General features: G+C 34.0%; 5 protein-coding genes across 6 annotated transcripts; 2 read left to right on the forward strand and 3 right to left on the reverse strand.

The window, feature by feature from the left end:
• Window positions 1-223: 223 nt before the first annotated feature.
• LOC149743078 (uncharacterized) lies at window positions 224-1,923 on the forward strand. The gene is made up of 2 exons (XM_089880196.1): window positions 224-378; window positions 477-1,923. Exons 1-2 carry the CDS (start codon window positions 239-241, stop codon window positions 1,681-1,683), a joined length of 1,347 nt encoding a protein of 448 aa, XP_089736322.1. The 5' UTR covers window positions 224-238; the 3' UTR covers window positions 1,684-1,923.
• On the reverse strand, window positions 910-5,407 carry LOC149743079 (complement component C6-like). The gene is made up of 9 exons (XM_089880259.1): window positions 5,270-5,407; window positions 4,940-5,163; window positions 4,701-4,836; window positions 4,436-4,550; window positions 4,234-4,369; window positions 3,979-4,169; window positions 3,612-3,719; window positions 3,344-3,501; window positions 910-3,262 (listed from the first exon to the last, which is right to left on the reverse strand). Exons 2-9 carry the CDS (start codon window positions 5,161-5,163, stop codon window positions 3,032-3,034), a joined length of 1,299 nt encoding a protein of 432 aa, XP_089736385.1. The 5' UTR covers window positions 5,270-5,407; the 3' UTR covers window positions 910-3,031.
• LOC149743080 (spondin-1-like) lies at window positions 5,127-7,672 on the reverse strand. The gene is made up of 6 exons (XM_089880442.1): window positions 6,946-7,672; window positions 6,664-6,819; window positions 6,412-6,576; window positions 6,043-6,201; window positions 5,718-5,882; window positions 5,127-5,419 (listed from the first exon to the last, which is right to left on the reverse strand). The coding sequence occupies exons 1-6, from the start codon at window positions 7,060-7,062 to the stop codon at window positions 5,270-5,272; spliced, it is 912 nt and encodes a 303-aa protein (XP_089736568.1). The 5' UTR covers window positions 7,063-7,672; the 3' UTR covers window positions 5,127-5,269.
• Window positions 7,673-7,820: 148 nt separating this feature from the next.
• On the reverse strand, window positions 7,821-18,314 carry LOC149743081 (thrombospondin type-1 domain-containing protein 7B-like). 2 transcript variants are annotated; one of them, XM_089879590.1, is made up of 23 exons: window positions 18,189-18,314; window positions 16,539-16,841; window positions 16,106-16,264; window positions 15,714-15,878; window positions 15,462-15,620; window positions 15,131-15,295; window positions 14,881-15,039; window positions 14,606-14,770; window positions 13,582-13,740; window positions 13,240-13,404; window positions 12,341-12,499; window positions 11,838-12,002; window positions 11,308-11,466; window positions 10,943-11,107; window positions 10,491-10,649; window positions 10,054-10,259; window positions 9,679-9,817; window positions 9,382-9,496; window positions 9,176-9,311; window positions 8,917-9,107; window positions 8,599-8,706; window positions 8,251-8,408; window positions 7,821-8,171 (listed from the first exon to the last, which is right to left on the reverse strand). In XM_089879590.1, exons 2-23 carry the CDS (start codon window positions 16,653-16,655, stop codon window positions 7,941-7,943), a joined length of 3,504 nt encoding a protein of 1,167 aa, XP_089735716.1. In that variant the 5' UTR covers window positions 16,656-16,841; window positions 18,189-18,314; the 3' UTR covers window positions 7,821-7,940. The 2 variants fall into 2 exon arrangements, with proteins under 2 accessions (XP_089735716.1, XP_089735708.1); XM_089879582.1 differs by lacking the exon at window positions 18,189-18,314 and having other exon boundaries at window positions 16,539-17,899.
• LOC149743082 (uncharacterized) lies at window positions 17,873-25,092 on the forward strand. The gene is made up of 20 exons (XM_089879602.1): window positions 17,873-18,031; window positions 18,207-18,362; window positions 18,500-18,664; window positions 18,914-19,072; window positions 19,270-19,434; window positions 19,633-19,791; window positions 19,901-20,065; window positions 20,380-20,538; window positions 20,777-20,941; window positions 21,178-21,327; window positions 21,462-21,674; window positions 22,349-22,499; window positions 22,757-22,904; window positions 23,102-23,240; window positions 23,341-23,455; window positions 23,524-23,659; window positions 23,898-24,088; window positions 24,159-24,257; window positions 24,363-24,517; window positions 24,672-25,092. The coding sequence occupies exons 1-20, from the start codon at window positions 17,927-17,929 to the stop codon at window positions 24,912-24,914; spliced, it is 3,138 nt and encodes a 1,045-aa protein (XP_089735728.1). The 5' UTR covers window positions 17,873-17,926; the 3' UTR covers window positions 24,915-25,092.
• The last annotated feature ends 60 nt before the right edge of the window (window positions 25,093-25,152 follow it).

The raw sequence follows: 25,152 nt of genomic DNA on the forward strand, positions 1-25,152 counted from the left end.
CTATAGTTTAACCCAGATTTAGCCCAAACAGCAACCATGTCTATTCAGTGGGGGCTACAGTACTTGCGTTTTTAGGCCACAAATGAAATACTCAACTCAGTTCTGCTGACTTTAAATCGAAAACGAAAGTTTCCACGTATTAACGTCGTGTCTGGAAGGTTTTCAACGGAGAGCCATAACAAGTTTAAACCGGATCTTTATTTTATTTGTTTCGAACTACTGCGCAGCATCGCGGCGCATGCGCAATAGCACAAATATATTAGTCGAAACGAATATATCACGACATCGTAGCAAACAAAACACTTCCTTTAACACCAAAAGGACTTTCCAGTTTCTCTGTGTAAAGTCCTTGGAAATCACTTTGGTCAACACTGCAAGGTATTTTAACGAAGGGGAATTCCCACACGATTCTCAGTGTTATATTTACTATCTATTACTAGCAGTATTTATTTGTACTAAATTATTATTTTTAAAAGGAATAGGAATATGAAAAGAAAACTAAAAGCAAAGGAATCTTTCATTCCCTATTCAAGAATATACAAAGCAGTTGAAAATGGTAATGCGTGGCTGCTACGTACATTGGTGGAAAGATATGAAGTAAAATCTTTGCCAGACAACTATTTGTGTGCTGCTATCAAAGCAACAAACGTTGATTGTGTTAAAACTTTGATAAACTTGGGAGCGAATCCTAATGCTAAAGATGAGACCGGGCGCCCCGTGTTACTAAAAACTGTACAGATGCGCCGAGGAAAAGAACCTGAGATTTATGAAATTTCAAAATGCTTGGTGGAGGCCAAAGCTAATGTGAATGCTGTATTTGATGGAGAGACAGCACTCGCATATAGTGCATGTTTTTATGGTGAGAAAGTTATTGACCTGTTTCTTGAATATAATGCAGACCCTCATCTAGGTGTTACTCCAGCAACTACACGAGCTGTTCAGTTCGGAAATTTAGATGCAATTAATAGTTTTACTCCTTTTACCAAAACTACTATTGAGCTTCAAGTAAAGAAGAAACGTCATTCTCCCATCTACTGTTTATTAGATTCCACCCGCATTGAATGTTTGGTTGCTTTGTTGAATGCAGGGTATCCCGTTGATGGTTCTTTGCCCGGAAGTGGCTGTCCACCCCCCCATAATATATGGAATGTGATTAATTATCCTTCTGATGATTTCCATTGTTATTATCGTGCTAACTTTGTTGAATTAGTTACAACTCTTCTTGAAAATGGGCTCAGTGTAGCTACCTTTACAAAACCAGCTCTCCGCAAATTGTTGAGGGGAACAGAAACTGGTTCAATTACTCTTCTGTTGCAGGAAGGTATTACAGAAGCTCTGTTTGAAAAATTACCCACAGAATGTGAGGTGTATAAAACAATTGGGTTTGACGTTGAAAACCCCAGACTGCCAACGCCGCGAACATTAACCATTTTTAATCAACACAAAACCATGCTTTATTATTTTATAAAATCAATTCCAAATATGGGTGTTACATTTGATGTAGAATATGACATTTTAATCAAAAACTATCCACGTCCAACACTACAGTGTGTGGTACCTACATTGAAAGCTTTATCAAGGTGGGCAATACGTAAATCGTTCCATAAAGTTAAAGCCCCTTTTAATAAAATTGTTTCTCTGCCACTTCCCCAACCTCTTGTCGAATATCTTTATAAAAAGTGATTTTTTTGTAATATTCCTCGTTCTCACAAGTTTTAATTTAACAATCATAGCATTACTTGCAATAGTTGCAATTACAATGTATCTTATATTTCTTTTAACCAGTGGCGCAGACAAAAAATATCCAAGTTGTTTTCTGTTGGGTGTAGAAGCCACACTTAAACTATAGTTAAGAAATGTATTTAACATTGATTGTGTTTTATACTTTTTTCTTAATGTTGAGAATATATGTTTCTTCCAGAATTGTTCTATGTCTGTTTTACTGTGTTAGAGGTATTCTAATTAAATAATAATGAAAAGAAGTTACAACAACAACAACAAACTTTTGATACCATACTCAAGGATTTCTAAAGCAGCAGAATGTACACAACAATTGCCGACTTTATTGCAACGATATGAAGTTAAATCTGTGCTGACAAGTGTTTATCAATTAGACAATTACAATTTTAAAAAGGTCAGGCGGATTTTGTTGAGCTGTTAATTAAACATGGGGCAAATGCCAAAACCAAAAGCGATTACCCAGCTTTGCAATGCAAATGGGAAGTATTAATAAAACACCGGAGGATATTAAATCAAGTATTGCAAAAACTTTACTAGATGCTAAAGCTTTAGTGAATGAAGTGCATAATGGTGAAACTGCCCTTTCATACGCAGCATCCTATGATGAAGGGAAAGTGATAAAACTTCAAGGTGGACAATACGTAAAGCATTTCATAAAGTTAAACAACTTATTTACTTACTGCTTCCTTCTTCACTGTTAGAATAGCTACAGTGATTTTAATGAATTCTTTTCCCCCACTGTACTAAAATATTTTTACTTACAAATGATGAGATAAAGTATAATATTAGCAATGCGTTTTTCTTTTATTAAATCAATTCTTATTTTGGCTTTAAAATCCTATTATGCTTTAATCAGACTTTTATATATATATATACATTTTAATTATGTATGAAAGTTATACCAAGTAAAATAAAGCTGCAAGGGTGAGTAGTACGAATGAGACTTAAATGTATAAATGTAACTGATTTTATCCTCCCGTGACCGGAAAACGACACTCGTTACAACATGAGTGTTCATACACCTTGTGTCAGCTTACGAGTTACCATGTATATTACTTTGTGGATGATCTTTTTGGGGGGCTTTTTTATGTATAGCTGATAATTTGGACTATTTAATGCTTTGGCAAATTTAGTTCAAGTGTTTTGGCAAATTTAGTTCAAATATAGCCATAAGCTATAAATTGAACATTAATTTTAAAAAATAATATAGAAAGCATACACATGATTATGTAATTACAGACAATTAGTTCAGTGCAGTATATGCAAGCGGTTGTAATCTCTATTTGGCATCTTATGCATCACTTCTGTCACACTGGCTTCCATACCAGCCATCCAGGCAGACACATAGACATGACTTTCCTGTATTCACAACCTTCTTCATTGCTCCATTGTGGCAAACTTGTTCTGCACAGCTTGTTGGGTTGTATTCTTGCATGTAATGCAAAAGTGCCATCTCCAGATTTTGTCTTGTTTCATTTGCATGGCTAACACGAGGCCCAACAAGCTCAGATATTGGAGAGATCTGTAATAACATTATTTATTTACTGGTGCTTATCTGCACAGTAAAAATGTTTAAACATTAGGTAATGTATTCTGTTCATACCTTATAATTAAGTATTGCAGGATTGGAAGGTATGCTGTTCATCCATTTTACAAATTTCTTTGCACCACTGTTGATATTAAGAGTTTCTGCAATATCTGGATTGCCTCCAGAAATAAAAGAAACTGCACTGGTTGCCGCATTGGTAAACAATCCATGTCCTAAAGAAGAAAAGTTATGTAAACCCATTTTTAATAAATGATTGCTTAAACGTTCCACAAAATAAATTATTTGGTAATTTAATTCTTAAACTTCTTTATAGTTATATTACCGCTTCCTAACTTGGAGCATTTGGTATTTTGAATTAAAGTATTTTCTTTGAACAACTTTATTCTTGCTTCATTTTCCAGACATTTTCTTTGTTCTTCATCAGTCAAGCCTGATGCATATTGCAGTAAGTGGTTTACTTGCGGAAGTTCAAATGTTTTTAATATATTGAGTAAAAGTGGAATGCATATTATTATTACACTATTACTATAGTATATAATAAAGCATGGTTTTAATGCATATTGTTGAGTCATCACAGCTTTACAAAGGCTAAAAAATATTAACAAATATGTCTTTATAACTCTATCCTGTTTAAAAGTATAACAGATATGTACAACATATTACACTGAATTCTATATAATGAAAACAACCTGAGTCATCCAGAGCAGCTTCACTGTATTTATAGATGTATTCATACTTTCCACCAATGATACCCTTTGTGTAATAATGTGTTCCATACTGGTTAAGGATGTCCATGCACATTTTTTCATTGTATTTAACAGGCAGATTGTCCAGACTTCTTTTGAATACTGGATTCAAGATCAAGTCTCCTTCTTTTAATCTGTGTTTTGGAGTATTTGTGATTTTTATTACATCATAAAAACTGCTTGAAATTAATTAATTACTTGAACTCAGCAATAATGGCAACAGCTTTGATAGAAAAGTATTTGTATTCATGATCATGACTTCCAAGTATCAACTTTTTAATTAAAGAATTATTTCCTGCAACAGCATACGAGGCAGCTTCATGAATTTGGGAGACTGCGAAAAAGTGAAAAGTTTTAAGGTTTATATCCAGTGTTCATTGGCGCAAAAGAATATTCTTACGTTGTTCTAATGTTCCAGCATACTCGTGTTTGTTCTGAATATTTTCTTGCATATCTTCCAACAGAGCTGCTAAACTCTTTTCAGATTTTACTTTAAATGAAGTAAATTTTTGCTCCTGGATAATTAAGTTTCCATTCAATTTTTTTAAGTTTTTATTTAAACATTCTCTTTTAAAAAACAATAAACATAAAATGCTTTAAATTCTGAAACTATATTAAATTCAACAGAATATTTCCCTGCCTCCTAAAATGCACAAGATAGTTACCATTGGTAAAAATGTTTCGAGATTGTATGGCAATTGGTAGGGGATATCTTTGTCATCATGCACTGTGTCACAGTAGCCATTGTTTATGTTGTTGTCCAACAATGGGACAGTTTTTTCCAAAGTGGCAATGTCAAATCTATAATCGAAAATACTTAAAAAAATAATTTCTGCACAAGGCAAATTCATTATTTTTCTCAAAATGTTACACTTAAATTTAAGGAAAAACACTTTTCACTAACCCTTTTTCTAGAACTTCTGCATTTGGTAGTTTGGTTTTAACTTCACATTCTGCTTGACAAAACAAATTTATGCAAGAACAAGGAGGCATGCAATCTCGTGTTTCTTTTGCAGCCGGACATGCTTTTCCACCACTAGAGGGAGGGGTATCTACACTTCGAATTCGAGATTGTGTTCCAGCTCCACAGAAAGTTGAACATTTTGACCAAGTTTCCCAACCACTCATCTGCAAACTCCATGTTCTTTATTACATTATCAAGATATATAATAGCAGTGATTGAAAATTGACTGCTTAATAAATTAAGAAACTGTTTATGAATATCACATCTTACCTAACAATCAACTTTGCAATTCTTATCTTTACAACTAGCTTCCTCTGTCAGGAACAAACACTCAGCTCCCTCTTGTTTCTCAACAATAGTTCGACTTCTTGTTTTTATTCCAGCACAACTACAAGTGGACCATGAGCCCCATGGAGACAGCTGGGTACATGTTTGTTTAGGGTTTAGTTAGGTAGATATGGTACAAAAATATATTCACACAAGGCAAACATTGGCCATCAAGCAACTAACATGCGCTATACTATTTATAAAATGTGAAATGTTGGCATGTCTTATGCAAACCGTATCATGATTTGCTAAACATAGAGATGTTTATCTTGTGTGTATTGTAATTGGTTTGTAGCATTCTCGCATCTTCTAGTGGGCCGGATAAGACACAAAAGCATTTTATTTTGTTTTGGGAAATATTTTATAATGTTAAACAGAAAGCATACATTACCACACAGACAGGTTCACATTTCTTGTTCGCACAAGATTTAGAATCAACCAGAGAAGGGCAATGGTTTCCACAGGCTTCAGGACTTTGCACTATGGTTCGTGTTCGATTTTGACTTCCTGGACCGCATGTTGTGCTGCAACTGCCCCATGATGTCCAAGATGAAACCTGATAAATTTAAATGGGAGGAATTTGACATACTGTGCAATGTACTGGTGATGTTACACAAGGACATAATTTTCCACCATGCTCAACAGGAAAATCATTATGCAGATATCGGAAACGTAAAACAATCAATCTTTATTTTATTGTAGTTAAATTAGCTCACCTCACAGTTTTTTGGTGCAATGACACAAGCTTTGTGCTCACTCAAAGCAGGACATGCATCCCCACCATAAGCTGGTGTGGTTACAATTGTACGCTTTCTACTAAATGTTCCTGATCCGCAAGTTACACTGCACTTACTCCATGCTCCCCATGATGAAACCTGTGCAACATAAACCACAGTGAGTGGTTTACACTGTAATGCTAAATTAATAGTAAAAAATAATGTAACATATCTTAAAAAACATTATGGATGAAACAAATTTTTGCTTTTGCATGGAGCTTTATTTATAAAGTATTGGTGGCAGTTCCCATTTAGTGGTTTAGTTTGTAATGTACACTAGCCATATTTTATTTATCCATTACATCTTACCGAGCAGTTTCTTGGGCACTGATAACCTGCACAACCTCGCCGATCAACCAAACTTGGACACGATGCTCCACAGTTTTTGGGGTAAACTGTGATTGAACGAGTTCTAGTCTGACTTCCTGCTCCACAAGATTTTGTACAAGCTGCCCAAGTGCTCCACGATGATACCTGCAAATGCAAAGTTTATAAAAAAAGAAGATTTTCACTCAAAATTATCTCAATTTTAATGGACGCCCACATAGCTAAACGTATTACCACACAGTTAGTTATTCCTATGTAGCACGACTTTCTATCTGTTGTTGACGGGCATGTGTTACCACTTGTGGGGTAAACCCAAATTGATCGATACCTCGACTGCAGACCATATCCACAAGAAACACTGCAGGAACTCCAGGATGACCAGTTGTGCATCTAAACCACCAATATAGGTCACATAAGACTATGTCCCAATAAAATACACAACATATTTTAACATAATAAAAATGTTTAATGTTATTCGGCACTATTGTTTTTAAAATAATAATTTTTTTTTGTAACGTGACATGAAACTCTTCGTCTACTAGTGTCTCTTCGCCTTGCAACCCACCATGCATTAGCATCCATTACCAATAGCAATGTGCAAAATATCACCATCATATTTAAAAAAATCATCATGAAGAACTTAATATATAAGGTTCCTCCACTCAATTAAAGTGAGATTAGAAAGTGGTTGGGATATTATTTTATACTTAACCAACTAAAGTTGGATAAAAAGAAAAAAAAAACACATTTACTATGTCTTTAAAGAGCTATATCATAAAAACAAGACATCAAAGTTAAAAAAACTACTTTGTTACATTCTTGTAGTAAATCAGGATTTACTGTTTATTTGCTAGAAGGTTAAACAGCTCTGCAATTTAAATATAGGGAACAAATATATTTGAAAGGCTCATGGGAATATAATATTCAAACGAATTACTAATAGTCTTTATTCACCACCTTTACTACCATGTATGCCTGTATAAAACAAGTCATATTTAAAATTGCATAACGACCAGTACAGACATGCGCATTTTACAACATTTACTTGAATTTACTTTCACTTTATCAATCACTACAACCTGCTATATGGCTCCTTAAATGCACATTAACTGACTTAACACTTTGATTATGCATTTTCATTAATAGAAGAAATCTTGCCGAATGCAGTTGTCGTAAATTTTGTAAATATAAAATGCAGATCAACATTTACTGCATCACACACTTTTTTCTGCAACAGTCTTCTGTGTTAGGTAGTTTTTTTCAATGCAAGTAAATAATATCTTCTACATTCTGGTATATAAACTTATACAAGTAGAATACATCTTTAGAATGTATAAAAGTAGATTGACAAAATGTCAATGTTAAGAAAGTATGCAAGTTTTATCACTAGCTTTATTATATATGAAACTTTATTATTGCGAAATTTCATAAAAGCATACATAGGATCATGTAATTATAAACAATTAGTTAAGTGCAGTATATGCAAGCGGTTGTAATCTCCATTTGGCATCTTATGCATCACTTCTGTCACACTGGCTTCCATACCAGCCATCCAAGCAGACACATAGACATGACTTCCCTGTATTCACAACCTTCTTTATTGCTCCATTGTGACAAACTTGTTCTGCACAGCTTGTTGGGTTGTATTCCTGCATGTAATGCAAGAGTGCCATCTCCAGATTTTGTCTTGTTACATTTGCATGGCTAACACGAGGCCCAACAAGCTCAGATATTGGAGAAATCTGTAACAGAATAGTTTTATTACAGCATCATACTTGATAAAATAAATAATATTTTAATCTATAGTACAAAAAATGGTACCTTATAATTAAGTATTGCAGGATTGGAAGGTATGCTGTTCATCCATTTTACAAATTTCTTTGCACCACTGTTGATATTAAGAGTTTCTGCAATAACTGGATTACCTCCAGAAACGAAAGAAACTGCACTGGTTGCCGCATTGGTAAACAAGGTACGACCTAAATAAAATACATTTATGTTTATTTTATTTTAAGTTTCATTCTAAATACCATTTCAAGACAGCTTTTACAATTACTTACGATATTGATAACGTATTTTTTAAACCTCTGCTATAAAAAAATGTTTTTTATTATTTTTTAGTTAAGTTATTCTTTAATTGCTGGAATTTTCAACTCTAAACCATCTTACTTTTTCCCAAGTTAGAGCATTTAATATTTCGAATTGAAGCATCTTCTCCCAAAAATTCGATCCTTGCCTCATTTTCCAGACATTTTCTTTGTTCCTTATCAGTTAAGCCTGAAACATGAATTTAAACAAGATAAGTCTATTAAGCTTTTAAACGTGTGGGCAAAATGGAAAAAGACATCTGAGGTAAGAGAGTAACTGCTGCAACCAATTTGCATTTATTTAGTGTTGTTGATGATTTCTAAATTTTAATAAACCTACTGTAACATTTGTAAAATAGTTTTAAAAATAAACATTATAACATGTAGTTTAAATTATAACCTGAGTCATCCAACGCAGCTTCACTGTATTCATAGATGTATTCATACTTTCCACCAATGATACCCTTTGTGTAATAATGTGTTCCATACTGGTTAAGGATGTCCATGTACATTTTTTCATTGTATTCAACAGGCAGATTGTCCAGACTTGATTTAAATTCAGGATTCAAGATAAGATCATTATCTTTTAACCTGTTTTTCAACATAATGTAATTCGTTCATCACAGTGTAAACTTTTTTTTAAATAAATGAAATATTACTTGAACTCAGCTATGATGGCAACAGCTCTGATGGAAAAGTATTTGTATTCATTATCATGACTTCCAAGTATCAGTTTTTCAATCAAGGAATTATTCCCAGCAGTAGCATATGGGACAGCTTCATGAATTAGGGGGACTGAGAAAAAGTAAAAAAGATTAAAACCGCTGCAGTGCAGAAATGTTCACATGTTCAACAGTAATCTTACGTTGTTCTGATGTTCCAGCATACTCGTGTTTGTTCTGAATATTTTCTTGCATATCTTCCAACAGGGCTGCCAAACTCTTTTGAGATTTAACTTCAAATGAAGTAATTTCATGTTCCTACAATCCAAAAAACATTAATTCAGAATTTTTTGGGGAGCAAACCACACTAAAATGCGCTCTTGTTTTGGAGTTGGATTCTTAACTTTGAAAATTACAAGAATATTTTTAGAATCTAATTTTTTTTTCAAAACATTAATATAGATTTAACATGATTATTAATCTAATACTTGAATTCTTACCACGGGTAAAAATGTTTCAAGATTGTATGGCATTTGATAAGTAACATCATCATCTTTATAATATACCGTGTCACAATAGCCATTGTTTTTGCTGTTATCCAACAATGGCACTGTCTTAACCAAAGTAGCAACATCAAGTCTGCAGACAGATATGGTTATTTTATTTTATTTCTAATACATTTTAATCTTATCGTAGATAATATATACTTTATTTATAAAGTCACATTTTTGTTTGTGCTCTACTTACACAGACCATTTATTACACATGAATTTATATTTTATGAAACATATTTTTCTACTATACATGCAATATTTCATAGGTTATGTATCAATTTAACACACTACAAACTAATTTTAAGAACAGTTTTAACCCACCCTTCTCCTACAACTTCTGCATTTGGTATTTTTGTTTCATCTTCACATTCTGCTTCACAGAATAAATTCTTACAAGGTTTTGTTTCTTCCAACATGGGACAAGATTTTCCACATCCTTCACTTTCATGAACAATTGTTCGAGTTTTTTGGTGAATTCCAGGACCACACGTTGTACTACATTGCCCCCAAGTTGACCATTTTGACACCTGAAGTAAAATTGATTCTTTTTCTATTTTTTTTTTCAAACTTATAGATTTATTTTTACTTGTATGGATGAGGTGCTATAGGAATGCACCTGATGATATCTAGGATTCAGGCCAGAACTGATTCTGATTTTTTTGATAATTGTGAAAGATTGTTCATCCACATTACATTTTATTGAGTTCGGTTTGAGAGCAACCTTAGTAAAACAATTTCACAATAACATTTGTATTTACCTCACAATCTATCTGTGGCACTGAGCAAGACTTCTCTTCGGTAAGTTTAGGGCATTCGTCTCCTCCGTATTCAGAAACCTGTGTGATCTCCCTGTAACGCAGCTCAACTCCAGTTCCACAACTTTCACTGCAATCTGTCCAGTCAGACCACTCACCCACCTAAAGCAATCACCTAATTAAACCTGCCATTGCGAGCGTGCAAAATCGGAGTAGCTTTTACAGCAATGGCTCCAACCCAGTAGTCAATAATAAGATGTAGAAACTGTCATAAAGTGAAACAATTGGAAACTGGTAAGCGAGCAAATTGTGTATAAAACAGTACACCTAAGTTATAACGATTGCCATTTCCGTCTCACAAGGATAAAGAAAGTTACATCACATTATTGCTAATGTCAAGCTAATATTGCTAAACTTTAAACAAACGGCAAACAGAAAAAAAAAATTTTTCATACCACACAGTCCTTTACACAACTTGATGGAATACAAGAGTTGGTTTGTGACAAACTTGGACAAGCTTTCCCACACCCTGATGATTGTGTGGTTATTTCCCTGGATCGAGTAATTGTTGCGTTGGAACATGAACCACTACACTCACTCCAAAGAGTCCATGGTGAAACCTATAACAGTAAATATTAAACTTTGTAAATATCGAAGTAATAATTCTCCAGTAGTAAATTACTACAAAAGCAAAACGTTTCAATGAACTAAACTTCAAGGAGGCCAACTTTAGATATATTTAGCCAATAATGAGCACCGTTGTCTTTTATTAAAATAGAACACAGATAAATTCTCTACAAGAGTTGTTGCAAATCCTCACCTCACAGTCTTGTTGTGAAATTGAGCATTCATCTTTCTCATGAAGATGAGGACATACTTTCCCACCATACTCAGGATAAACTTTCACCTCCCTTGTTCTTGTTATTGTTCCTTCCCCACAACTTACACTACAGTCACTCCAATCACTCCAGGAAGAAACCTTTTGAATGACACTTTATATACACATAAGAAACTATTTTTTACTCAAAAAATGAATTTAAAACCACACAAGTTTGATGTTTCACCATACAATCTCTATTTTTCTGTTTAGAGTTTAAAACGTAAGGTAGGAGGATAGAATTAATCTGTGTTTCTGCAAGTGATAATGTCAAAAATACAAGTTTAAAATATGTTAACTACTATGTACATGAAATGTATTTTTTTTTTCTGCACTGTTAGGTTTACACATACATAATAATGAGACAATAGCAGAGTGGCAATTTTGATGCACAACTTACATATTTTTAATGTGTCAAAAGAAAACAGTTCTGAAATGTTACCGAAGCAATGGTGCTTCATACAGTAACAAACCTGACAATCAACAGGGCACTGAATGCCTGTGCAACCTTGGCTATCTTGTAGTGGTGGGCATGCTGCTCCACAGTGATCAGTAGCGACAATGATGACCCGAGATCGATTTTGACTTCCTGGTCCACAAGCTTCACTACACACTCCCCAACTACTCCATGAAGATACCTAAAACGGATCCAAACAGTTTAATATGTGAATGTTACTTAAACTGCCAATCATCTTATAAAAATGGGAGAAATGTCAAATTTCAAACATATAATATCCTTTGTAGCAAACTAGCTGTTTTTCTGGACAGAAAAAAACAGTTAGTGCTAACAGATATGCATTTAACAGATCTTTAAATATTAGGTATCAAAGGTAAAATGACATAATTAGAAAACATCAGACTTCTAATGTATGCAGAACCTTCCTAGGAAACTGAGGAATAACTGTTTTCCCGAGCTACAGTGGCCATTTTGAATAAAATATAAACATTAATACAGTTTTCAAGGTAATATACTTACAACACAATCTTGTTTTGGTACCACACATGTTTCATGCTCCACAGTAGCTGGACAACTGTCTCCACCATAAGCTGGGTTCACAGTGATATGTCTTGTACGGGAATGAGTCCCATTTCCACATGACACACTACATGAACCCCAAGCGGACCAGGAACCAACCTAATATTCAAATAACATTTAGAAAATACAATATTTATGCTTGTAAATTTTTATCTAAACCCAAGATATAAGTTACTATTTTCAGAATCACAAAATGGCCTTAACGGTTTATATATTAAAAGAAGCAGGAGCCAATAAACACACATACTTTTCAATATTTCTTCGAACAGACAGAGCAAATATTATTGAATCTTACTCAAAGCAGTTGGGACGTCATTAGGGACCTTGAGCCACTTCTACTGCAGCTAATCACACATATGTCACTCTATACAAACAACTAAAGACAGCTTGAAATTAAATAAATCATATTCTCGTGATAAAGTCAAGTGGCATGTAAATTTGTTGTTGTTTTTTTATATGGCTTTAAAAAAAAGATTTTATTCTGGATTTATGTACTGTGTGTGTGTGTGTGTGTGTGTTAGAGTTCATATGCAGCTCTGGTCCATCCAAGAGTACCAAAATTCAAAAAGTTAACTTTATAAAACTCAAATAATAAAAGTTTAACAATGTAGGCCAATGAACTTTTTATACAATAGAATTGCACCATACAGAAACTTGCCTAAAAAGCAAATACACATGAAAAAAATGTTTTTAACTTTTGAAAAACTTATTTTTCTAGTGAGCCAGGTTTAGACACTGTTGGTCATTGTGTAAAATGTGAGTCATTTTGATATACTATGCTATTTAATTATACAGAGAGTTTTAAATGGTGAAAGTTGTCAAAGGGACCAAGAAAATACCTGACAATCAACAGGGCACTGAATGCCTGTGCAACCTTGGCTATCTTGTAGTGGTGGGCATGCTGCTCCACAGTGATCAGTATCAACAGTGATGATTCGAGATCGATTTTGACTTCCTGGTCCACAAGCTTCACTACACACTCCCCAACTACCCCATGAAGAAACCTAAAACCGATCCAAACAGTTAAATATGGGAATGGTAGTATAGAAGTTAAGCATCAAATAAAAAAGAATAATATAAAATTTCAAAGCTATAATACCCTTTTTAGGAAACTAATTGATCACTGTTTTTCAGAACTACAGTGCCCATTTTAAATAAAATCTTAACTGTTATACACTTACAACACAATCTTGTTTTGGTACAACGCATGTTCCATGCTCCACAGTAGCTGGACAACTGTCTCCACCATAAGCTGGGTTTACAGTAATATTTCTTGTACGAGAATGAGTCCCATTTCCACATGACACACTACATGATCCCCAAGATGACCAAGAACCAACCTAATATTTAAACAGGATTTAGAAATAGGTATACTACTTATATTTGTGGAATTTTAATTAAATTTTGGATAAACGTGACTATTTTACTAACTACACAATGGCCATAATGATTAATATATTAAAGGAAGCATGAGCCAATATACACACATATTTCTCAAGATTTCTAAGAGTAGACAGAGCAAACATCATTAAATCTTTTTTACAACAAATTGACGCGACTGTAGCCACTTCCACATACATAGCCCAGTCTACGCAAACAACTTCAGATGGCTTGAAGTTTCAGAGATCATGCACTTATGATAAAGTCAAGTTATGCGTAAACTTGTAGGCTGCCTTTTTCTACATTGCTTTAGAAAAATATTTGAGTCGGGACTTATAAACTATGTGTGTTACAGTTCATAGACAGCTCTGATTCGAATCATAGGCGTATTAATATTTTAAAAATTTAATTTTGGAAAACTTAATAGAAATTTAACAATGTAAGTCGATTTACTTTTCTTACAAGAGTATTGTATCATACATGTCTAAAAGTAACATTAAACTTAAAAACATGTTTTCAACATTTGTACAACATATTTTCCTTGTGAGTCAGATCCAGACAGTGTGAGTCATTATGCAATCATAACTTATCAAATATAATCATAAAAAACACTTATTTGACCATGCAAACATTAATGACATTAAGTGTGTGTACGTGTGTACTTTGGTATTTGGTTATACTGATTACAGTTTGAAGAAAAATAGTTTGAGATAGCCATTTTGTATTGTTCTAATCACTTAAATAAATACGACAAACAAATTTGAGCTTTCTGTTAAAATTTTATTTAACCAATACTGAAAGTTGTCAAAACGACCAACAAATTACCTGGCAATCAACAGGGCACTGAATGCCTGTGCAACCTTGGCTATCTTGTAGTGGTGGGCATGCTGCTCCACAGTGATCAGTATCAACAGTGATGACCCGAGATCGTTCCTGGTTTCCCGGTCCACAAGCTTCACTACACACTCCCCAACTACCCCATGGGGAAACCTAAAATAAATCCAAATTTTAAAAAGAAAAACACATACAGTATTAGATAGAAAATCTAAAAATAACAGAACTCGACAATGCCAAGGATTAAATAATGTGACTACACTTACAACACAATCTTGTTTTGGTACAACGCATGTTCCATGCTCCACAGTAGCTGGACAACTGTCTCCACCATAAGCTGGGTTTACAGTAATATGTCTTGTACGAGAATGAGTCCCATCGCCACATGACACACTACATGAACCCCAAGCTGACCAAGAACTCACCTAAACCAAGAACATAACTGAAACACGCGAATTTATTTTTACACGATTTTTTAAATATGAACAAAAGCAGATTGGGGGGAGACATTTATACCTGGCAATTAACAGGGCATTGAGTGCCAGTACATCCTCTGCTATCTTGTAAAGATGGGCAAGCAGATCCACAATGGGCTGGATTGACTGTTACATGCCGTGTTCGTGTCTGACTACCAGAACCACACGATTGGCTGCAAACTCCCCAACTGGACCATGATGATACCTGTATGATGAATTATTTTAATTAAAGATTGTGAAAGACAATGGTGACTAACTAAACGAGAACATTTCTTTTTTTAACTAAAGTATATAATATACCTTTTGTTCATTTTAAAAAATAACAGAACTCGACAATGCCAAGGATTAATTAATGTGCTAGGTATACTTACAACACAATCTTGTTTTGGTACAACGCATTTTTCATGTTCCACAGTAGCTGGACAACTATCTCCACCATAAGCTGGGTTCGCAGTGATATGTCTTGTACGAGAATGAGTTCCATCTCCACATGACACACTACATGAACCCCAAGCGGACCAGGAACTCACCTAAACCAAGAACATAACTGAAACATGGCTCAAATCTATTTTTAAACATTTTTATACACATAAACAAAAAATGATTACGGAAGACCTGCATACCTGACAATTGACTGGGCATTGAGTGCCAGTACATCCTCTGGTATCTTTTAAAGATGGGCAAGCAGATCCACAATGGGCTGGATTGACTGTTACATGCCGTGTTCGTGTCTGACTACCAGAACCACACGATTGGCTGCAAACTCCCCAACTGGACCATGATGATACCTGTTCAACAAACTCTTTTAATTATAGATTGGGAAAAAAAAATGACTAAATAAACGGGAATATACAATCCTTTTCTTTTTCTTACTAAAGTATATAACATACTTTTTGTTCACATACAGCTAGTTTTATAAACACATTACACAGTATAATACAATAAACATAAACGGTACACACACACGTTTTATATATTAAATGTGACAATATAAGTTAATTGAATTTCTTCATACCACACAGTTTTGTTTGGAAATACTGCAGGTTTTGGTTTCTGTCAGTCCAGGACATCCTGCTCCCCCATTCGCAGGGTTAACTGTGACATATCGAGATCTAGTTTGTGTTCCTTGTCCACACGTCACACTGCATCCACTCCAGCCCGACCATCCAGATACCTAAAGTAAAATATTTATTGTGTACTTTTCCTTCTGTATTTTAATGTCCATGCTTAGTTTATGCTTTTCTAAGCAATATAGTGAATAGGATGTTTTAATGTTTGGTTTAGTCTATCTGAAGTCGAAATACTTTAAATACATCAGACAGTGACCAAATCAGAAAATCACAAAACATGCTAAACACAAATTTGAAGGGATTTATTTCATTCACTTGATTTTAAAATAAACACCAGTGATAAACACAAAAAGTGGGTTCAAGCAAAACAAATTTTACCTGGCAATTAACTGGTGCAGGTGCACGTCTTCTTCTCCTTCTTCTTCTCCATGCATCTGAACCACTAATCAAACAAATCACAAGCACCATTAGTAATACTGTTGTGTGAATCTTCATTTTTGTACACTATAGGCAACACCATGCACAAAATATCTTCTCTAACTGCTCAGTATTACAACCAAGACGATCTGGCGAAACTTTCGAACTCTTCCTTTTATACTCTTTGTTTATCTTTGAACTGCGTGCTCCAACATTTAAAGAATCTTGGTTGAGGTGTTGGTATAGTGAAAGTTTCCATCTTATCTTTGTTTAAGCGTGATAAAAGTTAAACCAAATCTCCTCAAGTTAGAGAGAAGCAATCACAAAGTGTAAATATTGTGCAAGAATACGTGCCTTGAAATTCTAGAATGTAACTGTTGTTTAAGCAATTTTGGCCTTAATAAAATTTTACAATATGTGCATAGGTGTTACACTGAACAAATAAAGTGATGGACAAAGCTTCTGTCTGGAACCCAGTTTTAAGAGGTATATACAGATTTGATTTAGACTTAAAATGTATCAAGAATTTATTAAAACATAATTTATAAATTTAATGCAATAGTTTTATTCAAATCAGTTTGCTAAAGTCTTAATTAAGTCTTATACGTTATCAGCAAAATTGGTTTTAAATTTATACAGTAAAGTTGATAATATTTGTCAGCAAAAAAGATAACTAAACTTAGTTGATCTAATTTAAATACCATTGTTAAACATTTTGAAAGCTTCAATATAGTTATCTTTCATTGTCCTATAAGTACATTCTTGGAAGTTGAACTTTAATCATTGTTCAAACAGCAAGCGGATGTCTCAAGTAATATCTTGAAGAAGACATAGTCAATATTTTTCGAACATTAAGTGATTTATAAATATTAGTCATTGCAAACATACGTCATAATGTCCGTTTCTTAGTAAGTAGTAAAACACTGATGTGTGCTTTTGAAAAAAGTTTAAATTCTTTTAACTAAAGATAATTTTGTTTTATTGTAAAACTATCAACCATATAAAATCTCTTTTTTATAAATAAATTTTTTAAATTACAGTTGAAGTCTTTTGACCATAGATGATTTTGTTTTATTGCATAACTACCATCCGTATAAAAGATCTTCTTCAAACAGAGTAAACAAAGAATTTTGAATGCCTAGCTCTTAACAAGGTAATTTTACTTTTAAAGTCATTTTGTTTATGGTGTAATAAAAAAGATTTCTTTGTGTACCAACAAAATTTCTTATAAATCGGAAGAGAAGGTATATAAAGCATGTAACTAATGGCCTTCACCGCATTTGGACTCTGCAAAAATAATTTGTGTCTGGCACAGATATTATAGAGTCTGTTTTTAAACTACATGAATTATGCGTTTGTTGTCACTTGTAGTTGTGATATTCTTTATTGCACTCCTGATAACAGAATCAGATGCATGGAGACGCAGAAGGCGTAGAAGAAGAGTTGCATGCCAGGTAATTTTTTTTCACTAAAACTTGTGAAAATAAATCCATAGCATTTAGCATAAGCAAGAAGCAAACGATTTTTTATAGCGTATAGGCCTACATAATTTTTAAGCTTAAAATTGTGTATAGAAAACAGAATTAGCATATTTTTAAACTACAGAATTACCTTATATTGTTTCTTTAGATGAACTACTGGACACACTGGGGTTCATGCAGTGTTTCGTGTGGGTCTGGTCGACAGAAAAGAAGTCGATCAATTAAAGTTTACCCATTTGAATCTTCATCATGCCCATCTGCGTTGGAATACAGGACGTGCTCCATAAGAAAAACCAACTGTGCGGTAATTTAAAACAAATTAAAAATATAAATAATTTGATATAAGGTCATAATGATTTCTTGAAGTGATTGTAAAACTGGATAAGCAAACTTGGTAAGCAAACCTACCTTATTCCTGCTTTCTGAATCTTTCATTTGCAGGTATCGTCGTGGAGCACTTGGGCAGCTTGTACAAAATCTTGTGGAGCAGGAACTCAGACTAGAACTCGTTCAATCACAGTCCGTCCGAAAAACTGTGGAGCATCATGTCCAAGTTTGGTTGATCGGCGAGGTTGTGCAGGTTATCAGTGCCCAAGAAACTGCTTGGTAAATCAATGTAGTTTACTGGCTGCTATTTAAAAACAATAAGCAGAAATTAAGATTTAAATTGGGGTGCATCCAATTATGCATTTATACTACATTGTGTAATAGGTAAATATATTATAACTAGTTTGTGGTACAAACCAAACTATTGAACGAGAACTTACACCGGATCTATATAAATGAAGCTACTTGCAAAGCAAAATAGAAGATTCCACCCATAATGTATTTCACTCAGTGTTTTATGTTGCACAGGTTTCATCATGGGGAGCATGGAGTAAGTGCAGTGTAACTTGTGGATCAGGAACAGCTAGAAGAACACGCAAAATAATAACCACACCGGCTTATGGGGGAAAACCATGTGCTGGACTTTCTGACCATAAACGATGTACAATTACTCAGCAAAATTGTGTGGTAAGAGTTACATATTAACATAATTTTTTCAGAAAAATGTGTTTACTGCTTTACTATTTTTGTATAAAGATGTATAATTCTTCATTCCAAAACACGCTAAAGTTTTGATAAAAAAAGTAATGAGTTTTTGTTGTTCTTTTCTTCTGGCTAGCCTGTTTAGGTTTTAGTATATTATACCTTATTCTTTATTTGAACAGGTGTCACCATGGGGAAGTTGGTCTCCTTGTTCCGGTTCATGTCCCAACGGTAGAAAAACAAGATTACGCCGAGTTACTTTAAAACCAACAGGTTGTGGTACAAGATGTCCAGTTTTGTCACAATCCAGCAGTTGCATGCCATCCAATTGTGTGAAGGACTGCGTGGTATAATGTTTATACTTTTTTGAACTTGTTGATCTATGCATAATGTTATAATACCAGTGTGATTAATTAAAAGTAAAACTAAAGAAACTCTAGATAGTTTTTAAACAATAAATATTCAAAAATTTTAAAATCCTCTTTGCTGATTTCAAAATATGTTGAAAAAAGATACGCCATTTCAAAAACCTAAAACATTTTTAGGTAACCTCTTGGTCGGGTTGGAGCTCTTGCAGTGTGAGCTGTGGATCAGGGACAGTTTCCAGAAATCGTAAAGTGGTTGTTGCTCCAGCTTATGGTGGAAAACAATGTCCTGGTTTAAAAGAACACAAATCCTGTGTCAATACACCAAATAATTGCCAGGTAAGACAATATTACCATTGTGAAATAAGGACTGTTTATTCCGCTTAACAGTGTTGGAAAAGTAAATATGCCTAAACAGCGAATTAATAAAAGTTAATTTTTTTACCAGGTTTCTCAATGGACAGCATGGGGAACATGCACTGGAACTTGTCCCAATGGTTCACAATCGCGCACACGCCAAATTATTGTTCATCCAACCAACTGCGGATCATCTTGTCCCATCACTGCTCAAGCACATCATTGCATTCCTCTTATCTGTGTTACAGATTGTGAGGTGAACGAAGAAATTTATTCCAACCTAATATGTATTCACATTTACACGTTATAAAACTACATGTTACCAAGTTGAAATAGCATAAAAATATCTATGACAGCATCACATAATTTGTCAGCATAACTATAGCTTGGAACTTTTTCCAAAATGTACCAAGTATTCTAAATAATACTCACTTGTGTTTATAAATTGAAAAAATAAAGATCTAAGATATGGAAAGCTGGAAATGGTAATACAACAACATCAGTTAATGTTTTTTTAAAGATCAAAACATACTTGATTATTAAGCAACTTTCCAAGAAAATATTCAAAAGGTATCTCCATGGTCAGCTTGGACATTATGCAGCGCCTCGTGTGGCACCGGACGAACTTCTCGGTCAAGAACAATTACCCAGCCATCAGAGCATGGTGGAAAATCATGTCCTGGACTCCATGAACACAAGGCTTGTGTAACATCACCTGTACATTGCACAGTATGTTTCATTTTGGAATCTGTATTGTCTATAATAGTATTTATTTTTCTACACAAAATTGTCTATAATAGTAATTATTTTTCTACACGAAAATAAAAGTGACAGGCTTTAACATATAGTAATGGTAATGCGGCATATATGAATTGCGGTAATGGGCAAACTGTGGCCTATATCCCAGGTTCAACAGTGTGTAGGATCTTTTTACTTTGAAATAAAAAAAATAAATGTATACCTTAAGGTTTCATCTTGGACATCATGGGGCAGTTGCAGCACAACATGCGGTCCAGGAAGTCAAAGTCGAACACGAACCATAGTGCAAAGTCCACAAGCCTGTGGAAACCATTGCCCTTCTCTGGTTGATTCTAAATCTTGTGCAAACAAGAAATGTGAACCTATTTGCATGGTAATGATTAAAAACCAAGTTATAAATTCATTTTTTTAAAGGAGTCTTAGTACTGATAATACTAAATTTGGTTTAATTTAAACAAAAACTGTTACATAGGATTACAGGTGTGGTTTTATACTCCTTTGTATAGGTTTCTGTTAGTTTAGTAACATGTGCTTTTATCCTATCAAGTGGAAATGCTTGTGTGAATGTATGGGCAAAATTGGCTAACCAGTAAATTTATTTGTGCCCAGCTGTCTCCATGGGGCTCATGGTCCACTTGTAGTTGTGCTGGAACAAAAACGAAAAGTCGAACTATTGTTGAGAAACAAGAGGGAGCTGAGTGTTTGTCCCTGACAGAGGAAGCTGGTTGTAAAGATAAGAATTGCAAAGTTGATTGTCAGGTAAAAAGTAAAAGGGTGATGCTGAAATAGTTTCCTAATATATTATCAAGCAGTCAATGTTTAATTACTGCTTTTATATATTATTATTATTATTATTAAAAGTACCTGATAATTCAAGAAACAACATTTTACAGATGAGTAGTTGGGAAACTTGGTCAAAATGTTCAACTTTCTGTGGATCTGGAACACAATCTCGAATTCGAAGTGTAGATACCGCTCCCTCCGGTGGTGGTAAAGCATGTCCGGCTGCAAAGGAAACACGAGATTGCATGCCTCCTTGTGCGACGGATTGTGAGTGGAACTTTTGGAGCAAGTACGGAAAATGTGGCTGTAAGAGCAAAGAACAGGTATGATTTACAAATTTGACCATGTAATTGAGAATTAAAAAGCAAATTCTATATTTGTTTTCGCTTGAACTTTTAAACTTACAAGTAGTTAACTCAATACTTTTAATTTATTTCAGATAATAGTTTAACAATTTCTTAAGAACTTCACGTATTCCAATAGTTAGATGTACAAAAGAGTAGTAAAGTTTATAAGCTTGTATTTAGAAAAGAGAGAAAAGAGATAACTTTAAAGGACTTTATTTTCTGGGTGTTGCGCTTTTGATATAGATCTGAACAAAGAAAATTTTTTTTTATAAAGAAAATAAACCCCAGACTAAACTTAAGCAAATGTCATGAATCATTTTTACCACTAAGTTAGTCTGAACTTGTTTGTGGAAACAATCATACATGGTTTATAACGGGAATTCCTCAGTTCCAAATGTTTACTTGATTGCATTGACCAAGAAACTGTAAACTTTTATCTGTTTTACCCAGAAACCATAAAAGAGATTTTATTATCTTTCAGATATCTAAACCTTATGTGAACTATCATAGTATATTTCTTTTTAGTAATTTCCCTTTTATTAGCACAATTTTTAAGTATTTGAAGGTGATATCTAAACATAAATACTCCCTTGTTGCTAAAATAAGGTGAATTTTAAAAACTGAACCTGTATATTTAAATCCACCACCAGCTGCGTCACCGAACCGTCAAACAACCTTCACTCTTCGGTGGCAAATCATGTGATGGAGCTGAAGAAGATTCCATTCCATGTAAAGAGCCATCTAAGCAGTGCAAAAATAAGAAAAAGAAATGTGGAAAGAAAAAGTTTGCATGCAAAGCAGGTGATGTTTTGATGGTATGAAACAGTTTTTATTGGCATTTACAAGTGATATTGTTTACCTTGGAAAATCTTGGTTAACAGTAGATTAAGCATTGTTTTTTGAGGAGAAAGGTCATTTCCTTAAATTTCTTTAATGATCGTCAAGTATGCAGCTGTGAATATTTTTTATACATTTTAATAAATTAGTGTAACATTTATGGTGTACAAGTAGAAACAAGTGAACAGAGAACTAAAACTTAATTGATACATGTATAACAGGCACCTCTTGCATAAAAAATGCATTAGTGTGCAATGGAGACGCAGATTGTGTAGATTCTTCCGATGAATTAAAATGCAAGAAAGTTAAACTTACATGCGGCAAAGAAACTTATCCTCTTATACCAAATATCCAAATCGTTGGGGGAGCGTAAGTAATTAACTCAATTTGATAAAAATTAAAGCAACAATTACAACTTATAACAATTTTAAAATTTTGTATATCTTTAAAAATAATATTTTGTAATTAAAAAAACTGCAGCTGTCAAAACAATTATAGTAATTCCGTTGGTATAGTTTGAAACAATAAGTTATGAAAGTAATTCAAATCATGCTTACATATTGTAGATTTGATATTTCAACTCTTGCACGATCTTCTGAGATGTTGGACAACAGTCTCTTCAATGGAGTTTGCAATAACGTTTACTCTCCTGATCACAAGAAACATTTCCGAAAACCATACAATGTTGCAAGCTTCTCTTACCAGGTAAATCAAACACACTTTTTACACTACAGTATTTTCAATTGTCATGTTAGGAGTAAGAGGTTAATTACAACCATAAAAAATCCACCTTGATGTTACACAGACAAAAGCAACTGGATCATTTGTAGCAAAATCCTTTGACAGCGAAAAGTCAGTGATTGAAGCAATACAGGAATCTTTCAGGAGCATGCAGGAATATGCAGACAGCTCGGCAGAGTGTAAGTATATACACATTTATAAAAACATTACATCTTACTGTAACAAGAAACATTAATATATTTAACAGTGACGCAGATGAGTCAGTTGGTTGGACATGCAGCAGGAGGGGATAATGCAAAGCTGGAAAAGATGATCAAAGATGGATATTCAGATGATTATAAATATTTCTCTGTTAAAACTGTCATCACAGTTGCCATGTTCCAGTGAGTATCACTATTTATTAAGATAACTGCTTGGTATACCTAAAGAGAAACACTTACACATATTTTATGGCTATTGGTTTGATCAATCCTTAACTGTCTTTTTGAATTACCTACCAGATTATCTGCTCTACTACCAACACTTCATAAAAAATGTCACCTGTCACAAATCTGAATAATACTGATAGCTGACTGCTCTATGTGTCAACTCCATTAATATAATAACCAACGGATTCTTTAGGATGCGAGATGATAATCTTTTGTTAAATGAAGATTTTGAGGAAGATTTGAATGAGTTGCATTCATGGTACGACAAAGTTGAATATTTGAGACTTCTGGAGAAGTATGGCACTCATTACTATACTGAAGGAACGCTTGGTGGACAATATAAGTTTATATACAAGTTTAGAAAAGCTGACCTTGTAAAAGCAGGTTTGAAATCTGACTGAAAATTTATAGTTTTAAATGAAGATTTTGTTTTATTTACCATTGAAACTTTTAGACTTGACTGACACAGAGCAAAGGCAGTGTTTGGAAGATGATGCAAAAATAAAACTTCTCGGTGCAGATGTGGACATTAACGACAGATGCAACTTTAACTGTAAGTTTAACTTTCTTTATACAAAGTTGACAAGGTCTTTGTGATTCAAGCCATGCTAACTATATTTGGCCCTGCGTTTTTAGCCTAACATTAACATACTTCCAGCCAAGTCATTCACCAACAACGCTGTGCAGTCGGTTTCTTTCGTTGATGGTGGTGAAGCAAATGCTGTTTCGAGCTTGAGTGTGAATAGTGATGAGAAGTCGTTAACTGAATGGACCAACAGTGTCATCATGCACCCAGCTATTGTGGAATATAAGGTGATATCTAGTGCCAAAAACTGATATAAGGCATTTGGCAGCATTCTGTACAGTTTTGTCTTCAGTAGTTTAATTCAATTGTTATTAAGCAGCACCTATACGGTCATTTACCCACATTGAATCAAGCATTCATTTAAGAAACTTTCCAAAACAGATTGCTCCTCTCTCTCAACTCATCGACTCTCGCATCATCCAAGGGAAAAAAAAGAAGGCCAACATGGAAGCTGCTCTTCTGCACTTCATGAAGAAGTTTGAACCAATCCGATGCAACTCATTCAATGCAGGGGTGAAGCGATGTAGGAATGGTGCAAAGCAGAAAGTTGTCAAGGATGGAAGAGAATGTGTTTGTTTGTGTCCTGCAGGTTTATATGGGGCTGGTTGTGAGGTGCCGGCATAATTTAAAACAACTTCTGGTACTTAATGTAACCATATATATCTTAACACTTAAAATTCGCATTTAGGTTATATTCTTCACTTTCAATCGTTTGTAAATTTCTTCTAATTAGATTAATTTCATACGTATCCACATTTGCACAGACGCCGAAATGAGATTAGAATAAAAGTTTTCAAGTTTCCTTGTGTTGTTGTATCTTTACTTGTATTGGTTAACATTAGTCTGTATATTCAAATGAATT

The sequence above is a fragment of the Ciona robusta genome, chromosome 1 (genome assembly GCF_009617815.1).
Source record: "Ciona robusta chromosome 1, ASM961781v2".
Taxonomy (NCBI): domain Eukaryota; kingdom Metazoa; phylum Chordata; class Ascidiacea; order Phlebobranchia; family Cionidae; genus Ciona; species Ciona robusta.